The 23,216-nt window shown below is 40.2% G+C and overlaps 1 protein-coding gene and 1 long non-coding RNA gene across 19 annotated transcripts in view; one reads left to right on the top strand and one right to left on the bottom strand.

Moving 5' to 3' along the window:
* LOC143268734 (uncharacterized) overlaps positions 1 to 12,315 on the bottom strand; it is a 28,129-nt gene extending 15,814 nt beyond the window's left edge. Inside the window, exon 1 of the long non-coding RNA XR_013044853.1 lies at positions 12,041 to 12,315. This is a non-coding gene — a long non-coding RNA (uncharacterized LOC143268734). The remainder of the gene's footprint in view (positions 1 to 12,040) is intronic.
* Positions 1 to 23,216, top strand: part of LOC121822970 (uncharacterized) — a 109,189-nt gene that overhangs the window by 31,880 nt on the left and 54,093 nt on the right. The window contains exons 1-6 of one of the 18 annotated variants that reach the window (XM_076552230.1): positions 11,141 to 11,271; positions 12,140 to 12,243; positions 13,687 to 13,727; positions 13,989 to 14,140; positions 14,509 to 14,635; positions 22,251 to 22,346. In XM_076552230.1, the coding sequence (XP_076408345.1) occupies positions 14,108 to 14,140; positions 14,509 to 14,635; positions 22,251 to 22,346 (256 nt within the window). In that variant the 5' untranslated portion in view covers positions 11,141 to 11,271; positions 12,140 to 12,243; positions 13,687 to 13,727; positions 13,989 to 14,107. The other 17 variants (XM_076552232.1, XM_076552225.1, XM_076552228.1 and 14 more) reach the window with 17 other exon arrangements.

Genomic DNA, 23,216 nt, shown 5'->3' with positions numbered 1-23,216 from the left:
CACCCAAATTCATAATAGTCCCCTAAGTACTTCAATTCAGACAAACATTTCTATTACAGCAGTACTTTTGGTTTGCTCTACCAAAAATTTCACTTCAGGCTGAGGGTGAAATTACCGTATTTAGCTGCTGTATAGCTCTTCACCAAAAACTGCACAGCTATTAGGTGATATAAAGTATTTTTCTAAAGAAGATAGTAAAGCCAAAAGCAGCTCAGCTCTGAACTCTGTTTCCTCACTGTTTGCATTAACCAGTGACAAGACCTCAGAAATACTAATCAAGCCACTTTCATTCTGGTTCCTTTATAGGAAAGTCATTGGAACTGACTTTTCTTAGTTCCACGCTCCTTACCAGATGCTTTGGTAACCACCGAGCTTCATTCTCCTCTTGTGAAAAAACACAAACATGTCTTTGACCCCACATTAAAACAGGATCGAGACCCTTCCATAATCCCGAGCAGGGATCTTTCCATTTCACTTGTTCGAAAGTCGCTTGGGTGCCACTGTGCCAAAATCTATCTGCGGCAGACTGTTCATAGATATCCATATTCAAAAAGTTCAGAACAAAAAGTATGATTTAATGCATTACGTAGCTATTGAGGGTAAATTTCTTCCTTTTATTATTTGAAGTTGTGTTTTAAGACTGCTATGAGCCCTTTCTACAATACCTTGTCCCTGAGGATTATAAGGAATACCTGTTTTATGTACGATTTCCCATTGGGTACAGAATTGTTGAAATGCCTTACTACTATATGAAAAACACTTTAAGCAGTGCATAATTACATGTTTTATAGCTTCCCCAGGTTATGCACTAGCCATTAAAAATCCCGAATAAGTGTCAGTGGTCACACGTATATATTTTATTTTGCCAAATTCTGCAATATGCGTAACATCCATTTGCCATACATGATTGGGAAGCAGACCTCGAGGGTTTACCCCTAAGTGAGGAATAGGAAATATTTGACATATCCCACATCATTTAACTATTTCACAAACTGCTTCTTTGGTAAGACTGAATTACTTTCTTAAGCTTTTGCTATTTTGATGAAGAACAGCATATGACTGTTGAGCCATTTCCACTTGGGATAATGCTACTATCTTTGTTAACTTATCAGCCATTACATTACCCTCAGCTAAAGGACCAGTAAGATTGGACTGAGCTCTATTATAAAGCATGGCAGCTTTCTTTTGTGGATAGCATCTTGAGTTTGTTGAAAAAATTTGACTTGATTGTTGTTAGTTCCAATATTTTCACCAAAACTGTTACTATTCAAAGGAGTCAAGAACATAAATGTTCTTTCATGAAACGTATCCTTCATTAGCTTACTTTGAGAAAAAGCATTTTCAGGATTTAGTATTTTCACTTCATTAGCTTTAACTCCTGATGTTATTAGCAGCTGTGATATTTAGCAAGGACAGAGCTTATGCCAGAGGCAATCACCCCTCAGGGCCTACATTCCCTCATCTCATCAGAGTCAGTTGAAACAAAGCTTTTCTCAAAGAGGTGCTTTCTCTGACAGAAAAGAAAGCTTTTCTCCTGGATAGTTCTGTTCTGCCCTGGCTGGGCTCTTTCCCCAGACAGCGTTCTGACTCGGCAGCACGACTGCTTCAGACACAGTTCAGCTTCACTGTCTTCCCAGAAAGGTCCTTACTCTGACAGGAAATCTTTTTCTCAGATTTTTTTTTTTCAGCTGTGGACCTATCAACCTGGGACTTTAGGAAAGCAGACAACTGTGCTGTTCCCACTGGCTTTAGCTTTGTTTGTTCATTAGCAATCATCCCCTGGGTCCTGCACCTTCCTGCCTCAGCTCTGTGCTCCAGGAAGTTTACAACTGCAGGAACCCTAGTATCCCCAAAATGCACTCCAACTCAGAGACGCTGGCCAGTCACCTCTGGGTTTTTGTTCAGAAGCGAGGATACAATGCTAACAGTTTGCATTGCTTCAGGGGATCTTTGCATTAGGACAATTAGGAGCACCTTTTCATTCTGAAATGCTCACTCAGAAACAAAACCCTTGATGCCTCAGCTCAGCTGTAACTGAAAAGCTTGGCTTTTTTTGCTTTTCTCAGGTAAAGTTTCCTGTCCTTTTGGGCTCTCTGTAGCTCTTCACCCACACTCTCCCAAGCGTTTCCCTCAGGGTACTCTGACCCACTGTCTTTTACTAGCTTGAAGAGACAGAACTTAGAAGGGTTTTTAGGAACTTGTCCCTGCCTCCTGCATTGCAGGGAGGATTGTTAAAGGTTGAAAGAGAACTTAGAGGGGTTTTGCTGTCTTAAGAGGTTTGTTGTTTTCCCTTAGAGCTAATCACAGATGGTCCCCATACTAATATCTTCAGGTGATTCTAATTTTTGTCCTTCTGAGAGAGAAAGTTCTGAAAGGCTTTAGTGTTTAAGAGAGCTTTTGAGAAAGATTAAGGCTTTTTAGAGAGATTTTTCCCCAAATTTTCCAAGAAAAGCTTTATAGTTTAAGAGAAAGAATTTTTTTCCCCAAGAGAGAAAGACCAACTTTTCCCAAAACTTCTGAACTTTAAACTTTTTGACTTCTTACACCCCCATTTTTGCCTCAGGGAGAAATCACTTTCTCTTGCCGTTTGGACTTAGCATTTCAACTGTCCCCAGGTCAAAAGCTTCCATAGGAAACTTTTCCTTCCCCATAAGCTCAAAGAAGAGCTTTTTTACTACTCCAAAAGCCCAAAGAAAGATTTTTCCCCCAGTTTGCATTCATGGCCCCCAAAGTTAGAAAATTGAAGAGTTTCTCTGTCTAGTTGCCTTACTTATTTTTCCTACACAATCTTACACTTCTAAGTTTTTCCTATATTACCACCCTATATTTTATATTTATTTTTCACAGATAGAAATTGAGAAAGGGATAGAACATAGGAAATTTTGACAGAAGAGAATTTCGCTGCAGCATCGGACATCCAGTCTGCTTTCCATTTCTCTCAAGGATAAAACCCCTGCCTCTCAATAATATATATAAAATATATATATATTTTTTCCATAACACCGGCATGCCTTTCCACTGGCATGGCTGACTAAACCCTGTAATAAAACTATTATTTTCCTTTATCTTTAGTCCCTGTTCATTTGTCTTTAGTCCCCTTTTTTTTTCTTTAGTCTCTTTTTCTTCTTTTTTCTTTAGTCCCTGTTCATGGCACCATTCTGTGGGGCATTTACCCACCACCCCCACAGTTCCCCAGAGTTTTCTTGAGTGAGAGCAGCAGGAAATATTAGATAGAAGGATTTATTGCAGAGATAAACAGATAGAAAATAAAAGATAGCCTCGAGAGTGCCTGGAACCTATTCCAATGGGCCCCGACTGTCTCTGGCCCAGGGTTTTTATAGAGACGCCAAGGGGTGGAGCAAAAGACCTCCTCCCCCAGCACAGCCAAGTGCAGACCATCTCAGACACCTGCACTCAGGCCCGTGGTCCTGATCATCCTCTATGCAGACCTGCTGGGTAAAGCCATGAGGAACCCGAGAACGGGCTCCCACATTTGGTGAGCAGTTTCTCTTGTTAAGTCAAATTGTTTTTTTTTTTAAGCTTTTGCTATTTTGATGATGTAATGCATTGTGATAGCTGAGCAAGTTCAACTTCAGATAAAGTAACCAACTGAGTAAATTTATCAGTTAAAGCATTACCTCCAGCCAATGGACCAGGAAGATTTGAATGTGTTCTTATATGTCCCACAAAATATGGCAATTTTCTTAAATGAATGGTATCCTGAATTTGTTAAAATAACTTTCTTATTTGTTCATTAATAATTTTAATATAAGAAACAGTTTTTATAACTTGAAGAGCTCTATAAGTGTATTGACTATCTATATATAAATTAAATGAATTATGTTTCAGAATTTGAAAGATCATTGTGACAGCTCTTAATTCAACCACTTGAGCTGAGGCAGGAGTAGTTTGAACTATATATCCTTTGATATATGGTCATATAAGCTGATTTCCCATTACATGAACCATCAGTAAAGACCAAAGCAGCATCTTCTACTGGAGTATGCATTACTACTTTAGGAAAGATAAAGGAATGTATCTGAGAAAACTGTAATAATTGATCAGCAGGATAATGATTATCAATTTGACCCAGAAATTGAGCAAAAGCAATTGCCCAAGAATCATTATTTTGAAATAGCCAATCAATCTGTTGTTGAGTGAATGGCATAGCAATAGTTTTTGGCTCTTTGCCCAAATACCTTTTGGATTTAACTCAACTTTGTACTAGACATGCTACAGCTTCATAATATGGATATAATACCTTAACAGGTGAAGCAGAAGATGTAACCATAAAAGAGGACCATCTTGCCATAATACTGCTATAGAAGTAAGTCTAGTGGGCAGGATATATGCTTGTCAAGGTTGATCATAATTAATATGATGTATCTGTTGATAATGAATAGCATTCTCAATCTGTGCAAGAACCTGTCTTCCTTCTTTAGTTAACTGTCGAGGTGAATTAGGATCACTATCTCCTTTTAAAGTATCATATAAAGGTTCTAAATCATCAGTAGGTAATTTTAAATAAGATCATAACCACTGAATGTCTCCTAATAACTTTTGAAAATCATTCAATGTTGGTTTTTTTTTTTTTTTTTTTTTTGGTTTTTAGAGACAGGGTTTCTCTGTGTAGCTTTGCTCCTTTCCTGGGACTCACTTGGTAGCCCAGGCTGGCCTCGAACTCACAGAGATCCGCCTGGCTCTGACTCCCGAGTGCTGGGATTAAAGGCGTGCGCCACCACCGCCTGGCTCAATGTTTTTAACTCATCTTTTTTTTTTTTATTTCTAATTTTTGAGGCTTTAATTTCTTAGGATATAAGATATATCCTAAATACTAGAAAGGTGGTTCTCTTTGAACCTTTTCAGGGGCTATAATTAATTCTGTTTGGGCCAAATCTTGTTGTATCTGGCCCTTGGTACCTAATAAAATTCCCTCATCCTTGTAAGCAAGTGAAATGTCATCCATATAATGGATAATATAAACTTGTGGAAACTGAGCCCTAACTTGTATAGCTTGAGCTACAAACTTTTGACATAATGTTGGGCTGTTAACCATTCCTTGAGGCAAAAACTTCCAATGAAATCTTTTCACTGGTTCCTTAAGATTCACAGAGGGAATACTAAAAGCGAATCTTTGACAATCCTGAGGAGCTAAAGGAATAGTATAAAAACAATCTTTTAAATCCAATATAATTTTATATGTATTACTAGGTATTGCTATAGGGGAGGGCAATCCAGGTTGTAAAGCACCCATCAACAGCATAGTTTCATTTTCTAAGATCTTGTGATTTGCCTCCATTTTCCTGATTTCTTTTTTATAACAAAAATAGGAGAATTCCAAGGAGAATTAGAAGGCTCTATATGGCCATTGTCCAGCTGCTCTGTACTAACTCATAACATCTCTTACCCATAAATTTACAGGCAGTCGAGGAACAATGTAAGGTCAGAAGTTTCCTTCATGCCCCTCCTCATCTTTCCAAATTAATTCATCACTACTCTGTTCAGGACTCTGAGACTGACCAATTCCTTGTACTTGTGTCCGTTGTCTCTGCCAGGCAGATGGCCATTGATTAGCAGTAATTACAAACATATCTGCACTTGTGTCCAGAAGACCAGAAAACCTTTTTCCATTTACAAATAAAATTAGTCCTGGACATCGTGGGCCTGTAGTTTGTAATAAATAAGCATCGGAAGAACCCAATCCTGCTTTTCCCCTTTTGTTTTGTATAGCTTGATTTTTTTGTTTGCACTTGTGGAAGTAACCTCAATTGAGCAAGTCTCTGGCCTGTCTTTATAACAGAAATTCCATTGGGTGAATGAGTCACCACCTTAATCTCCCCTTCATGATCAGCATCTGTGACACCTGGAGCAACAGAGATCCCTGCGTAGTTTTACTACTTCTCCCAAGCAAAAGACCAATAACTGCCTGTGGGCAGGGCCTCGACTCCCATTTCAGGAGTCAATACTGTGTAGGAGGAGGAACTGAGGTCCAATTCTTCACAGCCTGGGGTTGCTCTGTAGAGGCATTGAATGTATTTCTTTGCTGAGTAACAAATGGTTGGAGTGCCCCATAACATTGTTTGGGGGCCTGAGGCTGGCCCCTTTGCTCATATCCAGACAGAGGGTTTCCATGCACATCTTTTTATTGACTTACATTCATTTACCCAGTGGTTCCCTTTTTTATCTAGGGCATAATCCAGGTTTCCTTCAGCTTTCCCTTATTGGGGCATTGCCTAATCTAATGTCCCATCTGACTACAGCCAAAACAACTTCCAGGTGGTCCAACAATCCTCCTTTTTTCTGGAACCTGTCGTCTTGGCTGAAAAAAGCACATCTTTAATTGTCTTTCCCTGCGTTGCAGCAGCCACAGCCAGCCCTTGAGTATAAGAAGGGCCAATATCAGAGCATAACTGACTATAAGCAGAAACATCTCCTTTCTTTTGAAATGGTCTAATGGCAGCTTGACAAGCTGTATTAGCATTCTCATAAGCCAACTGTTTTACAAGCAAAAGTTCAGCTTTATTGTCCCCCAATAGCCTTCCTGTTGCTGTCATTAGTCTGGAAACAAAATCTTGAAACAATTCATCAGGTCCCTATCTTATTTTTGGTAAATCCTCTATTTGCTTTCCAGGGCCAGGGAATTTATTCTAAGCTTTCTTTGTTGCAGAGCTAACTTGAGCATACATTGCCACATTAAAATTTAACTGATTATCCACATCTCTATAATCACCTTTACCTGCTAACATCTCAAAAGTAATAGGAATCTGTGGAACTCTGTTAACATTAGCCATACTTTCACACTGCTCATGAAATTCTGTTTTCCATAGTAAATAATCTCCTCCAGATAAACAAGCTTTAGCTAATTGTTTCCAATCTTCAGGAGGCAAGGCTTCATTTGCCATAGCTTCTAAGATGGCTTGAGTGAAGGGCACTGTTGGGCCATATTGAGAACAAGCAGATTTTAACTCCTTAAGTTGTTTAAAAGGAATAGGTGTATGTACTCTGACTACATTTCCTCTAACATCCTCCTATTCCATAACTGGAAACATCTTAAATCCATTAATATTCTCTCCTTTATTAGCTGCTTCCCTTAAGCTAGCTTGCAATGAACTAATAAAGTTTGCCAAGAGCCTCTAGGCTTCTGAACCATTGCAATCACAGGAGGTTTCTTTACCTTAATAGTTGAGTCTTCAGGAGGGTCTAAACATGCTATCACTGTAGGGAGAGGAGTGCTTCTTTTCAAGGCAGAAATTTGAAGCATTTCCAACGTTTTACACAAAGGAGCTTTCAATTTTATCAGTTCTCCCTCCTCCTTAATTCTTTACTTGCCTGCTGTTCAACATTCATAGTCAGAAGCAGAGAGGAAATTTTTACAGCCTTTACTTTTAATTCTATTTCATCATCAGAATCTCACTGATTATTCTCTTCAGAGGACTTCATAGAGGCATTTGTATTAAATGATTCCTCTGGTGGAACAGAAGGTTTATTTTTTCTTGATTTAGGTAACATTTTCTGTCTGTCAGGATGAAGATCTAGACTGTCCTGAATGAGTGTCCAGAGACTAAAAATATCTATTGGAAGTTTTCCTGGACCATGCTTATCATAATATTGCTGTATTTTAATTCCAATATGCATCCAAATATCTGGGTCCAAAGTGCCTTGTTTAGGGACCAAGGACAAATCTTCTTTACAAATTCTAAAAATTTACACAATTGCTTACATTTTATTCTAGCACCTCTAGCCTTTAAAGTTTCTTTAAGTAAATATACATACCTCTGTTTTCTATTTGCTTGACCCATATTTATACTTTATTCTTTTTTTTTTTTTTGGAGTTGAGGACCAAACCCAGGGTCTTGTGCTTGCTAGGCAAGCACACTACCATTGAGCTAAATCCCCAACCCCTATACTTTACTCTTATTCACCAAATTTTGAACACCGGGTTTACTTTTTTATTTACACTTATGGCTTTTACTCTCAAATTAACTCATCACAGCTTCCATTTTTCCTGAGTACATTCCTTTTTCTTCTGTGGTGTCTATCACAAATTCCTCCATACCTGCCCCACATTGGTTGCCACCTGTAGGAGCTTGCGGACAGACAGCTGGGGAGCTGGGTAGAGGTGTGAGAATTGAAGAGACAATGAAGAAGACAGCAAAGAGTAAAGAGATCTGCTGGTCAATGCTGCACAGCCCCAAGTTTACTTCACTGCCAGCTTACATACAGTTTTGAAGGACAGAGATAGAACAATGCACAGGACAGGCATTCAGCCATTATCTATCCTGCCTTGCATCTAGGAACAGGCAGTTTCATTTTCTATCTCAATTTATACCACTGGAAGGCATCAGCAGCCTGCATCTAGCAAAACAGTATGTTCCCTCTTATGAGATATAATCAGGACTTTCTCACAGCCCTTCAAGGAGACTCTGTGGGCTAATCAGAACTTCCTCACAGCCTTGGAGCAGACAATCTTGAACTCTATTGACTCAGAATAGACTTCAGATTCAAACTGGGAAACTGAGTCAGTTGTGGGGTCGCACACTAGAAGGGCTCAGATGCTGAGGACTAAGGACCCCTGTATCAGTGTAACCTAAAAGAGGAGACAGGGATTACTTTGCAGAGATGAGATGCAGCCAGACTCAACTTGTATCTTTCACTTGGCTTTGCCATGAGAACAACAGAGGGATGGTGAACAGTGGCCTCACCACCCTCCCTGACCTCCCTCCTACATCCATAGTGATCACAGCTGTTGTTGTCCCTGGTTATCCATCATTATGAAAGTTAGGGAAGGAGTGTAACAGTCAAATGATCTTGGATAGAAAGTTACAACACAGCACATCACAAACCTTCTATCATTGAGTATGTTAAAAACAGTTTATTAACATGTAAATGTCATATGCATATTAGAGAAAACACAGAGAAATGAATAAGCCTCTAGATTACGTGGCAAAGAGTCTTTGCTTCTGCAGGGTATTTATCCACCAACCCCACAGTTTCCCAGAGGTTTCTTGAGTGCAAGCAGCAGAAAATATTAGATAGAAGGATTTAGATTGTGGAGATGAACAGATGGAAAATACAGGATAGCCTCAAGAGGGCCTGGAACCTATTTCAATAGGCCCTGAGTGTCTCTGCCCCAGGGTATTTATAAAGACACCAAGGGGTGGAGCAAAAGACCTTCCCCAACACAACAAAGTGCAAGCCATCTCTGATACCTGCACTCAGGCCCGTGGTCCAATCATCCTCTCTATGCAGACCTGCTGGGTAAAACCACGAGGAACCTGAAAATGGGCTCCCACAGGTCCTACTTTCTTAATATATAAAAAATAACTTGTTATTAAGAGTTCACAACAATCTCCATAGCTTTCCACCTCCCAGTATGGGAGTAGAGGATGATAAAGATGGCATTTCTCTTTTGGATTAAGTCCAAGGTGACTACAGCAGTCTTTAGCTGCATCAAGCCTGTCTAAACCAAAACCTTAATACAATTGCAAACTTAAAGAATCCCTTAGCTTCACCGTTACCATTAACAGGTTAACATAAATATTGTTATCCATAGTTACAATTCTCTCAATCTTACATCTTTAACTCTTAATAAAATCATTTGAATTTTCTTGCTAACAGAACATAGGAAAAACTTCTGATGTATTCTCAAACTTAAATATTTCCTTAACTCCACAAATCCAGGGTGCATTAATATCAATAGGGTAAACATAATTTCTGCAAACATACATTCAACCTTAATTCACTCATAACTCCTCCTTTTCTTTATAATTTTTTAAAACAAAATCTTGAACCTAGTTAGGGCTGGCAGATATTTTGTAAGTTTTGAACTGGTTTTGGTTCCATCTAAACCTGAGAGAGTATAATAAGAGGGAGGAAGCACATTCTGAGTGATCAGGACAAGGGAAAGAGAGATGGACTGCCACGATGAGTACTTTGGGAGACAGAACAAATTAATGAACCTATGGAAGTTCCCCACACACACTTAGTTACATTACACAATGAAGAGGAATCATTGTCATGGGACCCATTTTGTCCCTAAATTTTAGATGGTCAGGTCTCTTATGTATGGCTACGGAAATGACTGTTTGGTCTTAAATTAGATTCTGACACCGTGTTATAGAATATAGGTCAAGATACGGCCTTATGTATAAGAGTGGTGCATACACAAGCACCCAAAATGAAAAAATTTCAGCAAGAATTGACTGATATTGCAGAAAGTGAGAAACTATACTGAGGCTACTGAACAATGTATTTCTATGTAACAGGATAAACAATATATAGAGTTCAGACAGAAATTGAGGCTACAAAGAAGATGGAGGGGTAATATGGAAAATTGTTTGTCCCACAGGCATTAAGACGTGGTTGAAGAACAGCAGAATCCATGTAAATATGGAAGAAGTTTATGGGGCTGAGAAGTGTTCTACATAACTGTAATCAGGACAAGATGGACCAACTGGGTCCCAAGCATTCTATTGTATGAACCTATAGTAACATTCTCACTCTAAACCACAGTGACTTTGAAGTTATAGACCATGTGAAATCAGCTGTGATTGTCAGAGAGATTAACTCCAGTATGGGCAAACCCTGCCCTTTGTACTGACTATATTTGCCTGAACCAAGAGCACATCCATGGAAGTCTCTATCTGGTGAAAGTGCAATTTCATTTGCAAGGTGAGAGACCACTGCAGGGGCTGAAGCTAAAATCAGTACTTCTAGCAGGGCGTGGTGGCTCACACCTTTAATCCCAGCACTCAGGAGGCAGAGCCAGGATGATCTCTGTGAGTTGGACGCCAGCCTGGGTTACCAAGTGAGTTTCAGCAAAGGCGCAAAGCTACACAGAGGAACCCTGTCTCAAAAAATAAAAGAAACAAACAAAAAAGCTACTTCTAGGAAAGTTTCTCCAGGGTCAGCACCCAAAGTAGAAGGAAATTGTGCGATGGGGCTGACACTGTCCCAAGACAGTAGAACATGACAGCACTGTCTACACTGTACTAGATGTGTAGACAGGAAGTGCACCCTGGAGGTCACCATGACTCTCTGCAGCACTATTAAAGAGATCAGCCTCACCATAAATAGTTAGATATACAGTGTCCCTCCTAACTGTCCCTGTGAGGTCACACTTCATGGAACATGGTGATCGCTAAGTGGAATTGGAACCCCACCATACACTCCTGACTCAACTATAGGAAACTGGACTGTTTAGATAGTTTGAGCTATCTGTGCTTCAGTCCTGAGTGAATGACCCAGGACCAGTGTCCCTTCACTAGGGCGGTAAGCATGAGCTCCTAGCACACAGGTGGTGAATATGGACCTGAGTTTGTGAAACACCATGGAGACACTGGTAAAATTCTAGTTGAGCTCTCACGAAAACTAAATGGCTTACAGAGATTACTAGTTGAAAGTTTTCAAGGGAAAGAAGTACAGGTGGAAAACTGAGATGGATTTTGGGAGATCTTTGCAAGTAAATGTCAAAGAGTTGGACACTTAACTTTGTTCATTGATTATACAGTCTCTGTGTCCCTCATCAATACACTGTAGAGATGCCAATGTTCTCACAAAACTGTTTTAAAAGCTGTGGAGTCAGACTCATGTATGGCTCACACAGAATGTCAGTGCAGAGGAACAGGATTATTATTTATTTATTTATTTATTATTTACTTATTCGTAGGACAACATATTCAGACAAAGCCCACATTATACTCAACTGCTTTCACTCTTGTTTGTTTCATTTTGTTTTGTTTTGACTTTCCCTTTTTACTTAGATACAAGGTCTCTTTAAATTTCCCAGTCCAGACCATCATCTCTGGTCCATTTGTCAAGGAAACCGCAGAGCAGCTAGGAGCAAGGTTTGACTGATGACGGCTGGTTTGAAAATCATCTTTAAAAGGCACTTCTCATTCCCACATTAGTGTAATGCTTCATTAGTTTAAAGTAAAACAGAGTCAACGTGTTTATTTTTAAACGCTGTAGTAAGATTCAAATCATAACATATGGGCCATGGCTTTACAGGGCTAATATTCCTGTCAAAGGCTCGACTCACACTCATGTTTCTTATGTTGTGGATCTGGAGGTGAACACCAGGCTCCTGCCCCAGGGATGTCCTGCTGACTCAGCTTCTTCCTCCAATACTCTCCTGCAGGCACCCAGACTGGAATCCACAGTAGGAGAAAAGGCCACACCTGGGTTCCCACAATTCTTTCGCATAGACTTCTGGGAAATGTAGTCTCCGGCAGTGACGTCACGGTGAGCCAACCAGGAAATTCCTTCCTGGCCTTCAGTGCACATGTGTGTAACTTCCTCAAAGTTGGGCGAGAGTCCTGCCTGCTGTACATTCCTCTTGCGTCTCAGACATGGAGGTTGGTCCAGGGTGCAGCGCAGCCTGAGGCACTGTGCTGAGTGCAGGGATCGGTCTTGGAGGGGATGGACCTGGGTTTTGGAGAGAGAGAGCGCAGAAGAGGCTGCCTTGGTGCTGTGCTGAACTGGCTGGGACACGTGAGGTTGCAGGTCAGGGATGGGGAGAGGGCGATAGATAATGCTCCCTAAGTGATTTCCATAAGTTGCTGCTTGCCACCCGAGTTCCCCTTTGGCTTCTGGGACAGGAGAGCTGCCTAGTAGCGCGGAGTAGATGATAGTGCCAAGTCCAAGATTGCAAACTAATGATGCTCAGCTGACTGCCTGCTCCTGAGGGGGAGCTGGGAGCTCAGTGAGCAGCTTTGGTGGGGAAGCATGCTTCTGTAGCTGAGTCATTCTCACATGGACGCGGTCAGATTCTCAATATTTGTAGTGCAATTTGTAGGGTTTCTGGTCCTTCCTGAACTCTGCAGCCATCCTAATGTAAGGTCTTGAGGTCATGAATGGGATCTCTTCCAGTTAGAGAATTAAGAAAGAAAAATTTCGAAGTGAAACAACGGTCACAGGTGGGAAATTGGGAGCCCGTCAACAGATCTGCCAGAATCCGCTTCAATAGAAAAGCTTTGCCGAGGGTGAGAGAACACACATACACCCCACACACAGAGGGACCCTCTGCAGGAAGAATGGGAACTGGAGAAGCCGACTCCAGGCCTCACCTTAAGGACTGTGTTTTCTTAACTTTGAAAGGTCTTCCATCCCTTCTGTCGTGTGGACCACAGTGGTTGTGTCAACATATTTTGATTTTGTCTAGGAAGTGTTGAGCTAGTCCATAAGCAGGGTGTCTAGGCACAGAGGAAAAACGTTCATGGACTTGAGTTCCAGTGCCAGCCTTTTGTGTCAGGTCAACAGGGTGAGGAAGAGCTCACAGACTGTGTTTATTTACCTGATTTAAAGTAAACAGACCTGTGATAGAAAAGAAACTTCAGGGCGTTGGTGGCGCACGCCTTTAATCCCAGCACTCGGGAGGCAGAGGCAGGCGGATCTCTGTGAGTTCGAGGCCAGCCTGGGCTACCAAGTGAGCTCCAGGAAAGGCGCAAAGCTACACAGAGAAACCCTGTCTTGAAAAACCAAAAAAAAAAAAAAAAGAAAAGAAACTTCAGTCTACTGTATTGCACATCCTTGCCATCTTGACATTTGTGAAGGGAGAGAGGACCCTCTGGTCCTCCCCTGCTTCATAGCAAATTCAGGGTGCCTGGGATACCTGAGTCTGTCTGAAAACATTAAACTTCATGGTCATGAGAAATACTTTCTGTGTTCATTTCATGTTTCTTACAGTGAGCGCCATGACAAATCCATGCAATCAGCACATTGCTCACGTAAGAACTATTTGTGGTTAACTTCTGTTGACATGTTTCACGTGTAATTTAATGTTTTTTTCACTAACGTACTTTTTTTGTTGAAGACATTAACTTTTGGAGTCTAGGTAATTGTTTGCATTTACTCTGTGAAGAGGAATTCTCAATGCTTTACAAATATTCCTGTTTGTAGTGATTGTTCATTCTTTTTAGATATTAATCTGTGTTTGTTACTGTCATGACCTGATGCTGATTTCTTCTCATTTTATTTATTTCTTACAGGTTGCTCCTTTCATATCCAATCTGAGACTCCATTATATCTTCACTTCCATTCTGTAGTTCATGACTGATGTGGCTGCTGTGGTTACATTCCTGGGTCTTTTTCTGCAGCGGCAGCTGGGATGCCTTCCCCTGACCTTACACCAGAGGTTCCAGTGAGTGTATTTTAAGCACTATGTCCTTTGATCAGGACATAGGCTGCTCTGAACGGAAGGTCACTGCTGTTAGGAACCTGATCAGGAATCCAGTCCTCTCTTTGCATCTGGCCTGGACTTCCCACCAATCTTCAGTGTTGTCTGGTTCTCTGAAAAGGTGTCTCTGAGGGATACTGACAGGAGATGAATGCGTTTTTAATGTATCTACTCTGTCCATTCTGATGTTCTAGGCTTGCCTCTAGGACCAGTTTCTATTCTCTTTATATGATATATATTTACATTAATATATTATTGCTATTAATATCTTAATATTGTTAATGGTTTTAATTAAATGAAAGTGCAGTATCATTCATTGATCTTTATTTCAGGAAATGCTGTCCTTCTGGGATGTGGCCATTGAGTTCTCTGCAGAAGAGAGGGAATGCCTGGAGCCTGCTCAGTGGAATTTGTACAGGGATGTGATGTTGGAGAATTACAGCAACCTTGTGTTCCTTGGTGAGGCTCTCATCCATAGTGAATTCTTATTTCACCATCAACATGTAGCTTCCTCACTTTGTGTGGTATCTCATGGGAACATTTCATCAGCCATTTTCATATCCTTTGTTTTCAGAAAAATCAGGGAGATTGCTGTATTAAAAATGATTTCAGGACTGGTGAGATGGTTCAGTTGTTAATAGCATTGACTGCTCTTCTAGAGGATCGGGGTTCATTCCCCAGCACCTATGTGGCAACTCACAACTGTCTGTAATCCCACGGTCTGACACTCTCATGGGATTGTGTTCTGACAAATAAAGCTTGCTTGGAGTCAGAGGGTGATGCTAGCCATTAGCTGACCACAGAGCTTCAGAGGCTTGTAGAAAGATGGACCGGAAGTGGTAAGTCAGGGCTGAGACAGGATCCAGGATCCAAAGATGTAGGAAGTCACTATGTCTGTTCCCCTGCATCTCTGATCATTCAGGTTTTTCACCCCAATGCCTGACTCTAATTTTTTTATTTGTAGAGATTAATTTGATTAACACTTCATCCTCACACAGACATCCCTACAAGTAAAACACCAATGCACATGTAAAATTAAAATAACATATTCATAAAGAACCATTTCACTGTTTTTTCTCTTTGTGTTTTACATTTTTGTGTTAGGTGTATTTTTCCTTCACTCCAGTGGGACTCTCAGATTTCAATGGCATGAGACCTCAAGTACACTTATTAATTAAATTGTTTCAAAATTCAGGGGGTTTTTTTTGTTTGGTTGTTTTGGTTTGGTTCTTTTTGTTGTTTTTTGTATTTTTGCCTCCCCTTTGTGACTCTGGACAGTCCAGCCTGACAGAGATGAGTGCTTCCATGTGGGTCAACTTGATCCACTTAGAACAGCCACTTTAAAGCCATGAGCCTCCACGGCTGGCTATTTTTTAAAACAGTTTCTCACTGAATCTGCAGCTGCCATTCAGCTGAATTTGTGGACTGACAAGCCCCTAGGACTTGCCTGTCTTGCCCACCTAGTCTGGGGTTTCAGGTGTATGCCATTGGCCAACTTTTTATTTTTTATTAAGAGATTTTCTATTCATTTTGTGTATCAACCACAGATTCCCCTGTCTCCCTCCTCCCACGCACCAGACTCCCCTCCGCCCTTTCCACCTTCTCCAAGGCAATATCTTCCCTGTGGAGTCAGCAGAGTGTGGTAGATTCTGATGAGGCAGGTCCATTCCCCTCCTCCTTGTACCAAGGCTGAGCTAAGTGTCTCAGCATAGGCCCCAGGTTCCAGAAAGCCAGGTTGAGGAACTAAGTACAGGTCCCAGTCTCACTGCCTGGGGGCCCCCTAAACAGTTCAAGCTAAACAATTGTCTTGCTCATCCAGAGGGCCTACGCCAGTACCACAGGTGCTCCTCAGCTATTGGTTCACAGTTCTTGTGTTTCCACTAGTTTGGCTAGTTGTCTCTGTACTTTTTCCAATCATGCTGTCGATATCTCGTGCTATTTAATCCCTCCTCTCTCTCATCGATTGGACTCCTGGAGCTCCACCTGGGGCTTGGTCGTGGATCTCTGCATCTGCTTCCATCAGTCATTGGATGAGGGTTCTGTGACATTTAGGGTGTTTGTCCATCCGATCACCAGAGTAGGTCAGCTCAGGCACCCTCCTAACCATTGCCAGTAGTCTACAGTGGAGGTATCTTTGTGGATTCCTGGGAATCTCTCTAGCACTCTGCTTCTTCCTATTCCCATGGCATCTTCATTTATCATGGTATCTCTTTCCTTGTTCTCCCACTCTGTTCCTATTCCAGGTAGGACCTTCTGTCCCCTAAGCTCTCTTTCCCCTGACCCTTGCCCTCTATTACCCATCGTCACCCCCAGCTTGCTCATGTATATCTCATCCATTTCTCCATGCTGTAGGATCCTTGTGTCTTTTCCAATGTCCTCTTTTACAAGTTACCTTCCCTGGAGCTGTGAGTTGCAGTCTGGTTATCCTTTGTTTTACATTTGTATCCACTTATGAGTGAATACATACCATGTTTGTCTTTCTGAGTCTGGGTTACCTCACTTAGGATGATTTTTTCTAGTTCCATCCATTTACCTGCAAACCTCATGATGTCATTGTTTTTCTCTGTTGAGTAGTAACTCCAGTGTGTATGTGTACCACATTTTCTTTATCCATTCTTCAGTTGAGGGGCCTCTAGGTTGTTTCCAGGTTCTGGCTCTTAGAAATAATGCTTCGATGAGAATAGTTGAACATGTGTCCCTGTACTGTGATTGAGCATTCCTTGGGTATATGCCCAACAATAGTATAGCTGGGTCTTGAGGGAGATTGACTCCCAATTTTCTGAGAAAGCCCCTTATTGATTTCAAAAGTGGCTGTACAAGTTTGCATTTCAGCCAACAGTGTAGAAGTGTTCCCCTTGCTTCACATCCTCTCCAACATAAGCTGTCTTCAGTATTTTTGATCCTAGCCATTCTGACAGGTATAAGATGGTATCTCAGAATCGTTTTGATTTGCATTTCCCTGATAACTAAAGATGTTGAGCAATTCCTTAAATGTCTTTCAACCATTTGAGCTTCTTTTGAGAATTCTCTGTTTAGCTCTATAGCCCATTTTTTTAATCGGACTGTTAGGAATTTTGATGTCTAGTTGCTTGAGTTCTTTACATATTCTGGATATCAGCCCTTTGTCTGAGATGGGGTTGGTTAAGATCATTTCCCATTCTGTAGGCAGTCATTTTGTCTGATTGACAGTGTTCTTTGCCCTACAAAAGCTCTTCAGTTTCAAGAGGTCCCATTTATTAATTGTTTCTCTCAGTGTCTGTGCTCCTGGTGGTATATTTAGTAAGTGATCTCCAGTGCCAATGAGTTCAACACTACTTTTTACATTCTCTTCTATCAGGTTCAGAGTAACTGGATATATGTTGAGGTCTTTGATCCCCTTGGACTTAAGTGACAGATAGGGATCTATTTGCAATCTTCTACTTGTTGACATCCAGTTATACCAGTACCATTTGTTGAAGATGCTTTCTTTTTTCCATTGTACAGTTTTGGCTTCTTTGTCAAAAATTAGGTGTTCATACATGTGTGTATTAATGTCAGTGTCTTTGTTCAATTCCATTGGTTCATATGTCGGTTTTTATGCCAGTACCAAGCTGTTTTTTATTACTGTAGCTCTATAGTAGAGCTTGAGTCAGGAAACGTGATGCCTCCAGAGGTTGTTTAATTATACAAGATTCTTTTGGCTGTCCCGGGTTTTTTGTTTTTCCAATTGAAGTTGAGTGTTGTTTTTTCCTGGTCTGTGAAAATTGTGTTGGGATTTTGATGGGAATTGCACTGAATCTATAGATTGCTTGTGGTAAGATTGCCATTTTTACGATTTTAATCCTACCTATCCATGAGCATGGGACATCTTTCCATTTTCTGATATCTTCTTCAATGTCTTTCTTCAGGGACTTAAAGTTGTTGTCATACAGGTTCTTCACTTGCTTAGAGTTACCCCAAGGTATTTTATATTATTTGTGGATATTGTAAAGGGTGATGTTTCTTTGATTTCTTTCTCAGCCCATTTATCATTTGTATATAGGGGGGCTTCGGATTTTTTTGAGTTAATCTGGTTTCCTGTCATGCTACTGAAGGTGTTTATCAGCTGTAAAAGTTCCTTGGTCAAATGTTGGGGGTCAGTTATGTATACTATTATGTCATCTGCAAATAGTGAAAGTTTGATTTCTTCCTTTCCAATTTGTATCCCTGCGATCTCCTTTTCTTTTGTTGTCTTATTGCTCTACCTAAAACTTCAAGTACTATATTGAATAACTATGGGCAGAGGGAAGAGCCTTGTCTTGTTCCTGGTTTTAGTGGAATTGCTTTGAGTTTCTCTCCATTTTCTTTGATGTTGGCTGTTGGCTTGCTGTTAATTGCCTTTATTATGTTTAGGTATGTTCCCTGTATTCCTGATCTCTCCAAGACCTGTATCATGAAGGGGTGTTGGATTTTTGTCAAAGGTTTTTCCAGCATCTAATGAAACGATCATGTGATTTGTTTCTTTGAGTTTGTTTGTATGGTGTATTGCGCTGACAGACTTTCGTATGTTGAACCAACCTTGCATCTCTGGGATGAAGCCTACTTGATCATGGTGGATAACTGTTTTGATGTGTTCTTGGAGTCTGTTTGCCAATATTGTATTGAGTATTTTTACATCAGTGTTCATGAGGGAGATTGTTATGTAATTCTCTTTGTTGCATCTTTGTTTGGCTTGGAAATCAGAGTACCTGTAGCCTCATAGAAGGAGTTTGGTAATGTTCCTTCTGTTTCTATTGTGTGGAACAATTCAAAGAGTATTGGTATTAACTCTTTGAAGATCTGGTAGAATTCTGCATTGAAATCATCTGGTCCTGGGCTTTTTTGGGGTGGGGGGGTGCAGGTTGGAAAACTTTTAATGACTGTTTCTATTTCCTTAGGGGTTATTGGTCTATTTAAATAGTTTATGTGGTCTTGATTTAACTTAGGTATGAGGTATCTATGCAGAAAACTGTCAATTTCTTTTAGATTTTGCATTTTTGTGGAGTACAGGTTTTTGAAGTAGGACCTGGTCATTCTCTGGATTTCCTCATTGTCAGTTTTTATGTCTCCCTTTTCATTTCTGATTTTGCTAATTTGGATTCTCTCTCTCTGCCTTTTGGTTAGTCTGATTAAGGGCTTGTCTATCTTGTTGATTTTCTCCAAGAACCAACTCTTTGTTTCATTGATTCTTTGTATTGTTCTTTTTGTTTCTATATTATTGATTTCAGCTCTCAATTTGATTATTTCCTGGCATCTCTTCCTCCTGGGTGACTTTGCTTCTTCTTGTTCTAGAGCTTTCAGGTGTGCTGTTAAGTGGCTAGTGTGAGATTTCTCCCACTTCTTTATGTGGGCATTTAGTGCTATGACTTTTCCTCTTAGCACTGCTTTCATAGTGTCCCATAAGTTTGGATATGTAGTACATTCAGTTTCATTGACCTCTAGGAAGTCTTTGATTTCTTTCTTTATTTCTTCCTTGACCCATAGGTGATTCAGTTGAGCATTATTCAGTTTCTATTAGATTGTAGACTTTCTGTAATCCTTGTTGTTGTTGAAATCTAACTTTAAGCCATGGTGGTATGATAGAATACAGGAGGTTATTCCAATTTTTTTTGTATGTGTTGAGATTTGCTTTGTGACCAAGTATGTGTTCGATTTTAGAGAAGGATCCATGGGTTGCTGAGAAGAGGTATATTCTTTTTTGTTAGGGTAGAAAGTTCTGTAGATATCACTAAGTCATTTGAGTCATAACATAAGTTAAGTCCCTTATTTCTCTGTTAAGTTTCAATTTGTCAGATCTGTCCAGTGGTGAGAGTGGGGTGTTGAAGTCTTCCACTATTAATGTTGGCTTTTAAATTGTAATTTAAGCTTTAGTAATGTTACTTTTACATATGTGGATGCCCTTGTGTGTGGGGCATAAATGTTCAGAATTGAAACTTCAATCTTGGTGGATGTTTCTTGTGATGAATATGTAATGTCCTTCTTGATCTCTTTTGATTGATTTTAGTTTGAAGTCTATTTTGTTGGTTATTAGGATAGCTATACCAGCTTACCCCTGAAGACCATTTGATTGGAAAGACCTTTCCCAGCCTTTTATTTTTAAGTAGTGTCTATCTTTGAAATTGAGGTGTGTTTCTTGTATGCCGCAGAAAGATGGGTCCTGTTCCCATTCTGTTACCCTGTGTCTTTTTATAGGTGAATTAAGTCCATTGATATTAAGGGTTATTAATGACCTGTGATATTAGTTCCTGTTATCTTTTGGTGGTAGTGTGTGTGTATTTCTCTTCTTTGGAATTTACTGCTGTGTGGTTATCTAATGCCTTCATTTTTGTGGGTGTATCTGACTTACTTTGGTTGGAATTTTCATTCTAGTGCATTCTGTAGGGCTGGATTTGTGGATAAGATTGTTTAAATCTGGCTTGGTCTTGGAATGTCTTGTTCACACCATCTATGGTGGTTGAAAATTTTGGTAGGTATATTAGTCTAGGCTGACATCCATGGTCTCTTACTGTCTGCATTACATCTGTCCAGGACCTTCTGGCTTTCAAAGTCTTCATTGAGAAATCTGGTGTTATATTGATGGGTTTGCTTTTATAAGTCACTTGGCCTTTTTCCTTTGCTGCTCTTAATATTCTTTCTTTATTCTGTAGGTTCAGTTTCATTATTACGTTGTGAGGGGACTTTTTGGGGAATCTTGTCTGTTTGTTGTTCTATGGGTTTCTTGTGTCTTCATAGGCATTTTTTTCTTTAAGTTGGGAAAGTTTTCTTCTATGATCTTGTTGAATATATTTTCTATGCCTTTGAGTTGGTATTCTTCTCCTTCTTCCATCTCTATTATTTGTAGGTTTGGCCTTTTCATGGTGTCCCAGATTTTCTGGATGTTTTGTGTGATGACTTTTTTGTCTTTGGTATTTTCTTTGACTGATGAATCCATTTTCTCTATTGTATCCTCTACACCAGAGATCCTCTCTTCCATCTCTTGTTTTTGTTGGTTATGTTTGCATCTGTGTTTCCTGTTCATTTACTCAGAATTTCTTTTCAGCATTTTCTCTCTTTGTGTCTTCTTCATTGATTCTGTTTCCCATTTCAGGTCTTGAACTGTATTCCTCACATGTTTAATTGCCTTTTCATGGATTTCTTGGCTTTCTTTAAGGGATTTATTGATTTCTTTCAATTTTTTTTCTTTCCTTTTTTTTTTTTTTTCTTTTTGGTTTTTCGAGACAGGGTTTCTCTGTGTAGCTTTGTGCCTTTCCTGGAACTTGGTTTGTAGACCAGGCTGGCCTTGAACTCACAGAGATCCCCCTGCCTCGGCCTCCTGAGTGCTGGGATTAAAGGGGTGTGCCACCACTGCCCAGCTCAATTTTTTATTTATCTTTTCCTCTATTTCTTTTTTGATTTCTTCCAATTTTTTGTTTCTCGTTTCCTCCATTTCATTTTTGATTTTTTCTTGAAAGGCCTCTAGCATCTTCATGATGCTATTCTTAAGGTCACTTTCTTCTGCTTCTTCTACCTTGTGAGGTTCAGCTATTGCTGCTGGAGGAGAGCTAGGTTCTGGTGATGCCGTATTGCTCTTTATGTTGTTGTATGTATTTTTGCCTTGATGTCTGACCATGTACTCCTCTGTTGGTCCAATGAGAGCTGGCAGTTTGGTTTCTATGCCTCAGGAAGTTGTTGAGGTCTCAGGTGGATGTGTATGGGGGCATGGCGTGTAGATTGCAGGATACAGTGGGGAGTTTTGGTGAGGTGGTCCTTCTGGTAGGGGTTTTGCCTGCTGTCTGGCAACAGGGACAGATTTGGGTAGTGGTAACCCGGGAACTGGTTGTGTCCCTGGGATGGGTCCTAGGGGCCTGATAATCAGTTTTACTGAGTTTTTCTTATCATTAAATGAAACTTAGAAAATGGTTATTGTAAATTCCTTTATGTAGTGTAGTGATTCTGTCAGAAAATATTTAAGGAACTGATTGTCTGCAATCATTTATTTCATCATCTCTTTCCTTATAAGCCATGTACTGGAAGGAACATGTCAATTCCAAGTAAAAGAACACATAAACAATCTTGTTCCTTCTTTTTCTGCAAACAGGTCTTGCTGTGTCTAAGCCACACCTGGTAACACTTTTGGAGCAAAGACAAGACTCTTCAGATGTGAAGAGACAAGCAGCAGCCAACGTGCAGCCAGGTGTGTAGGAATGAGGGGTTTGGGGCCAGGGTTGAGGTCCAAATATCCCCCAGAAAGGCAGGCTTTCCCATCACCTGGAACATGACACTGTGGGAGTCATTCTTTAGGTCTCTCCTTCTTGTCTTTGTTTTCAAAGCTCATCTCTCAGAAGTGTATGATGGTTTATGTCTCTTAAGCTTGTATTTCCCCAAGAATAACTCACTAGCCGGCTCCTATTGCAGTGCCTTCCAAATTTGCCTGTTTGTTGATTCTCCATTGTAGTGTAAGACTCAGGGAAAGAGAACTCAGTGCTGGTCAGACTGGGAGTCATTTAGTTTTAGAATTTGAGAGCAGACTCTAGTCGAAAGATCTCATACCAAAGTGAACATGATGTCTTGAGTTATGACTTTCTTGACTGAAGTGTTTTCTTTGACTGACCGATCTATTTCCTCTATCATATCCTCCATGCCCAATATTCTGTCTTCTGTATCATGTATTTGTTTGCTTCTGTAGTTCCTGCTCAGTTACTCAGATTTTTATTTCTAGCATTCCCTCGGTTGGTGTCTTCTTCATTGCTTCAGCCTCAATTTTTAGGTCTTGAACTCTTCCCTTCACCTGTTTGATTGCTTTTTCTTGGTTTTCTTGGCTTTTTTAAAGGGATTTGTTGATTTCTTCTAATTTTTGTTTGTCTTTTCCTCAATTTCTTTAAGGGAATTTTTCATTTCTCTTTAAAGGCCTCTATCACCTCCACAAAGTGATGTTTTAGGTTCTTTTCTTCTGCTTCTGTGTTGTGATTTTCATGTCTTGCTGTTGTACAACCACTAGGATCTGGTGGTGCTATGTGGCTCTTTATGTTGTATTCTTGCATTGGTGTCTACCAGTCTCTTCCAT

The sequence above is a fragment of the Peromyscus maniculatus genome, chromosome 15 (assembly GCF_049852395.1).
Source record: "Peromyscus maniculatus bairdii isolate BWxNUB_F1_BW_parent chromosome 15, HU_Pman_BW_mat_3.1, whole genome shotgun sequence".
In the NCBI taxonomy this organism is placed as follows: Eukaryota; Metazoa; Chordata; class Mammalia; order Rodentia; family Cricetidae; genus Peromyscus; species Peromyscus maniculatus.
The sequence above is the reverse complement of the archived record's forward strand: the minus strand, read 5'-3'. Positions and strand labels throughout refer to the sequence as shown.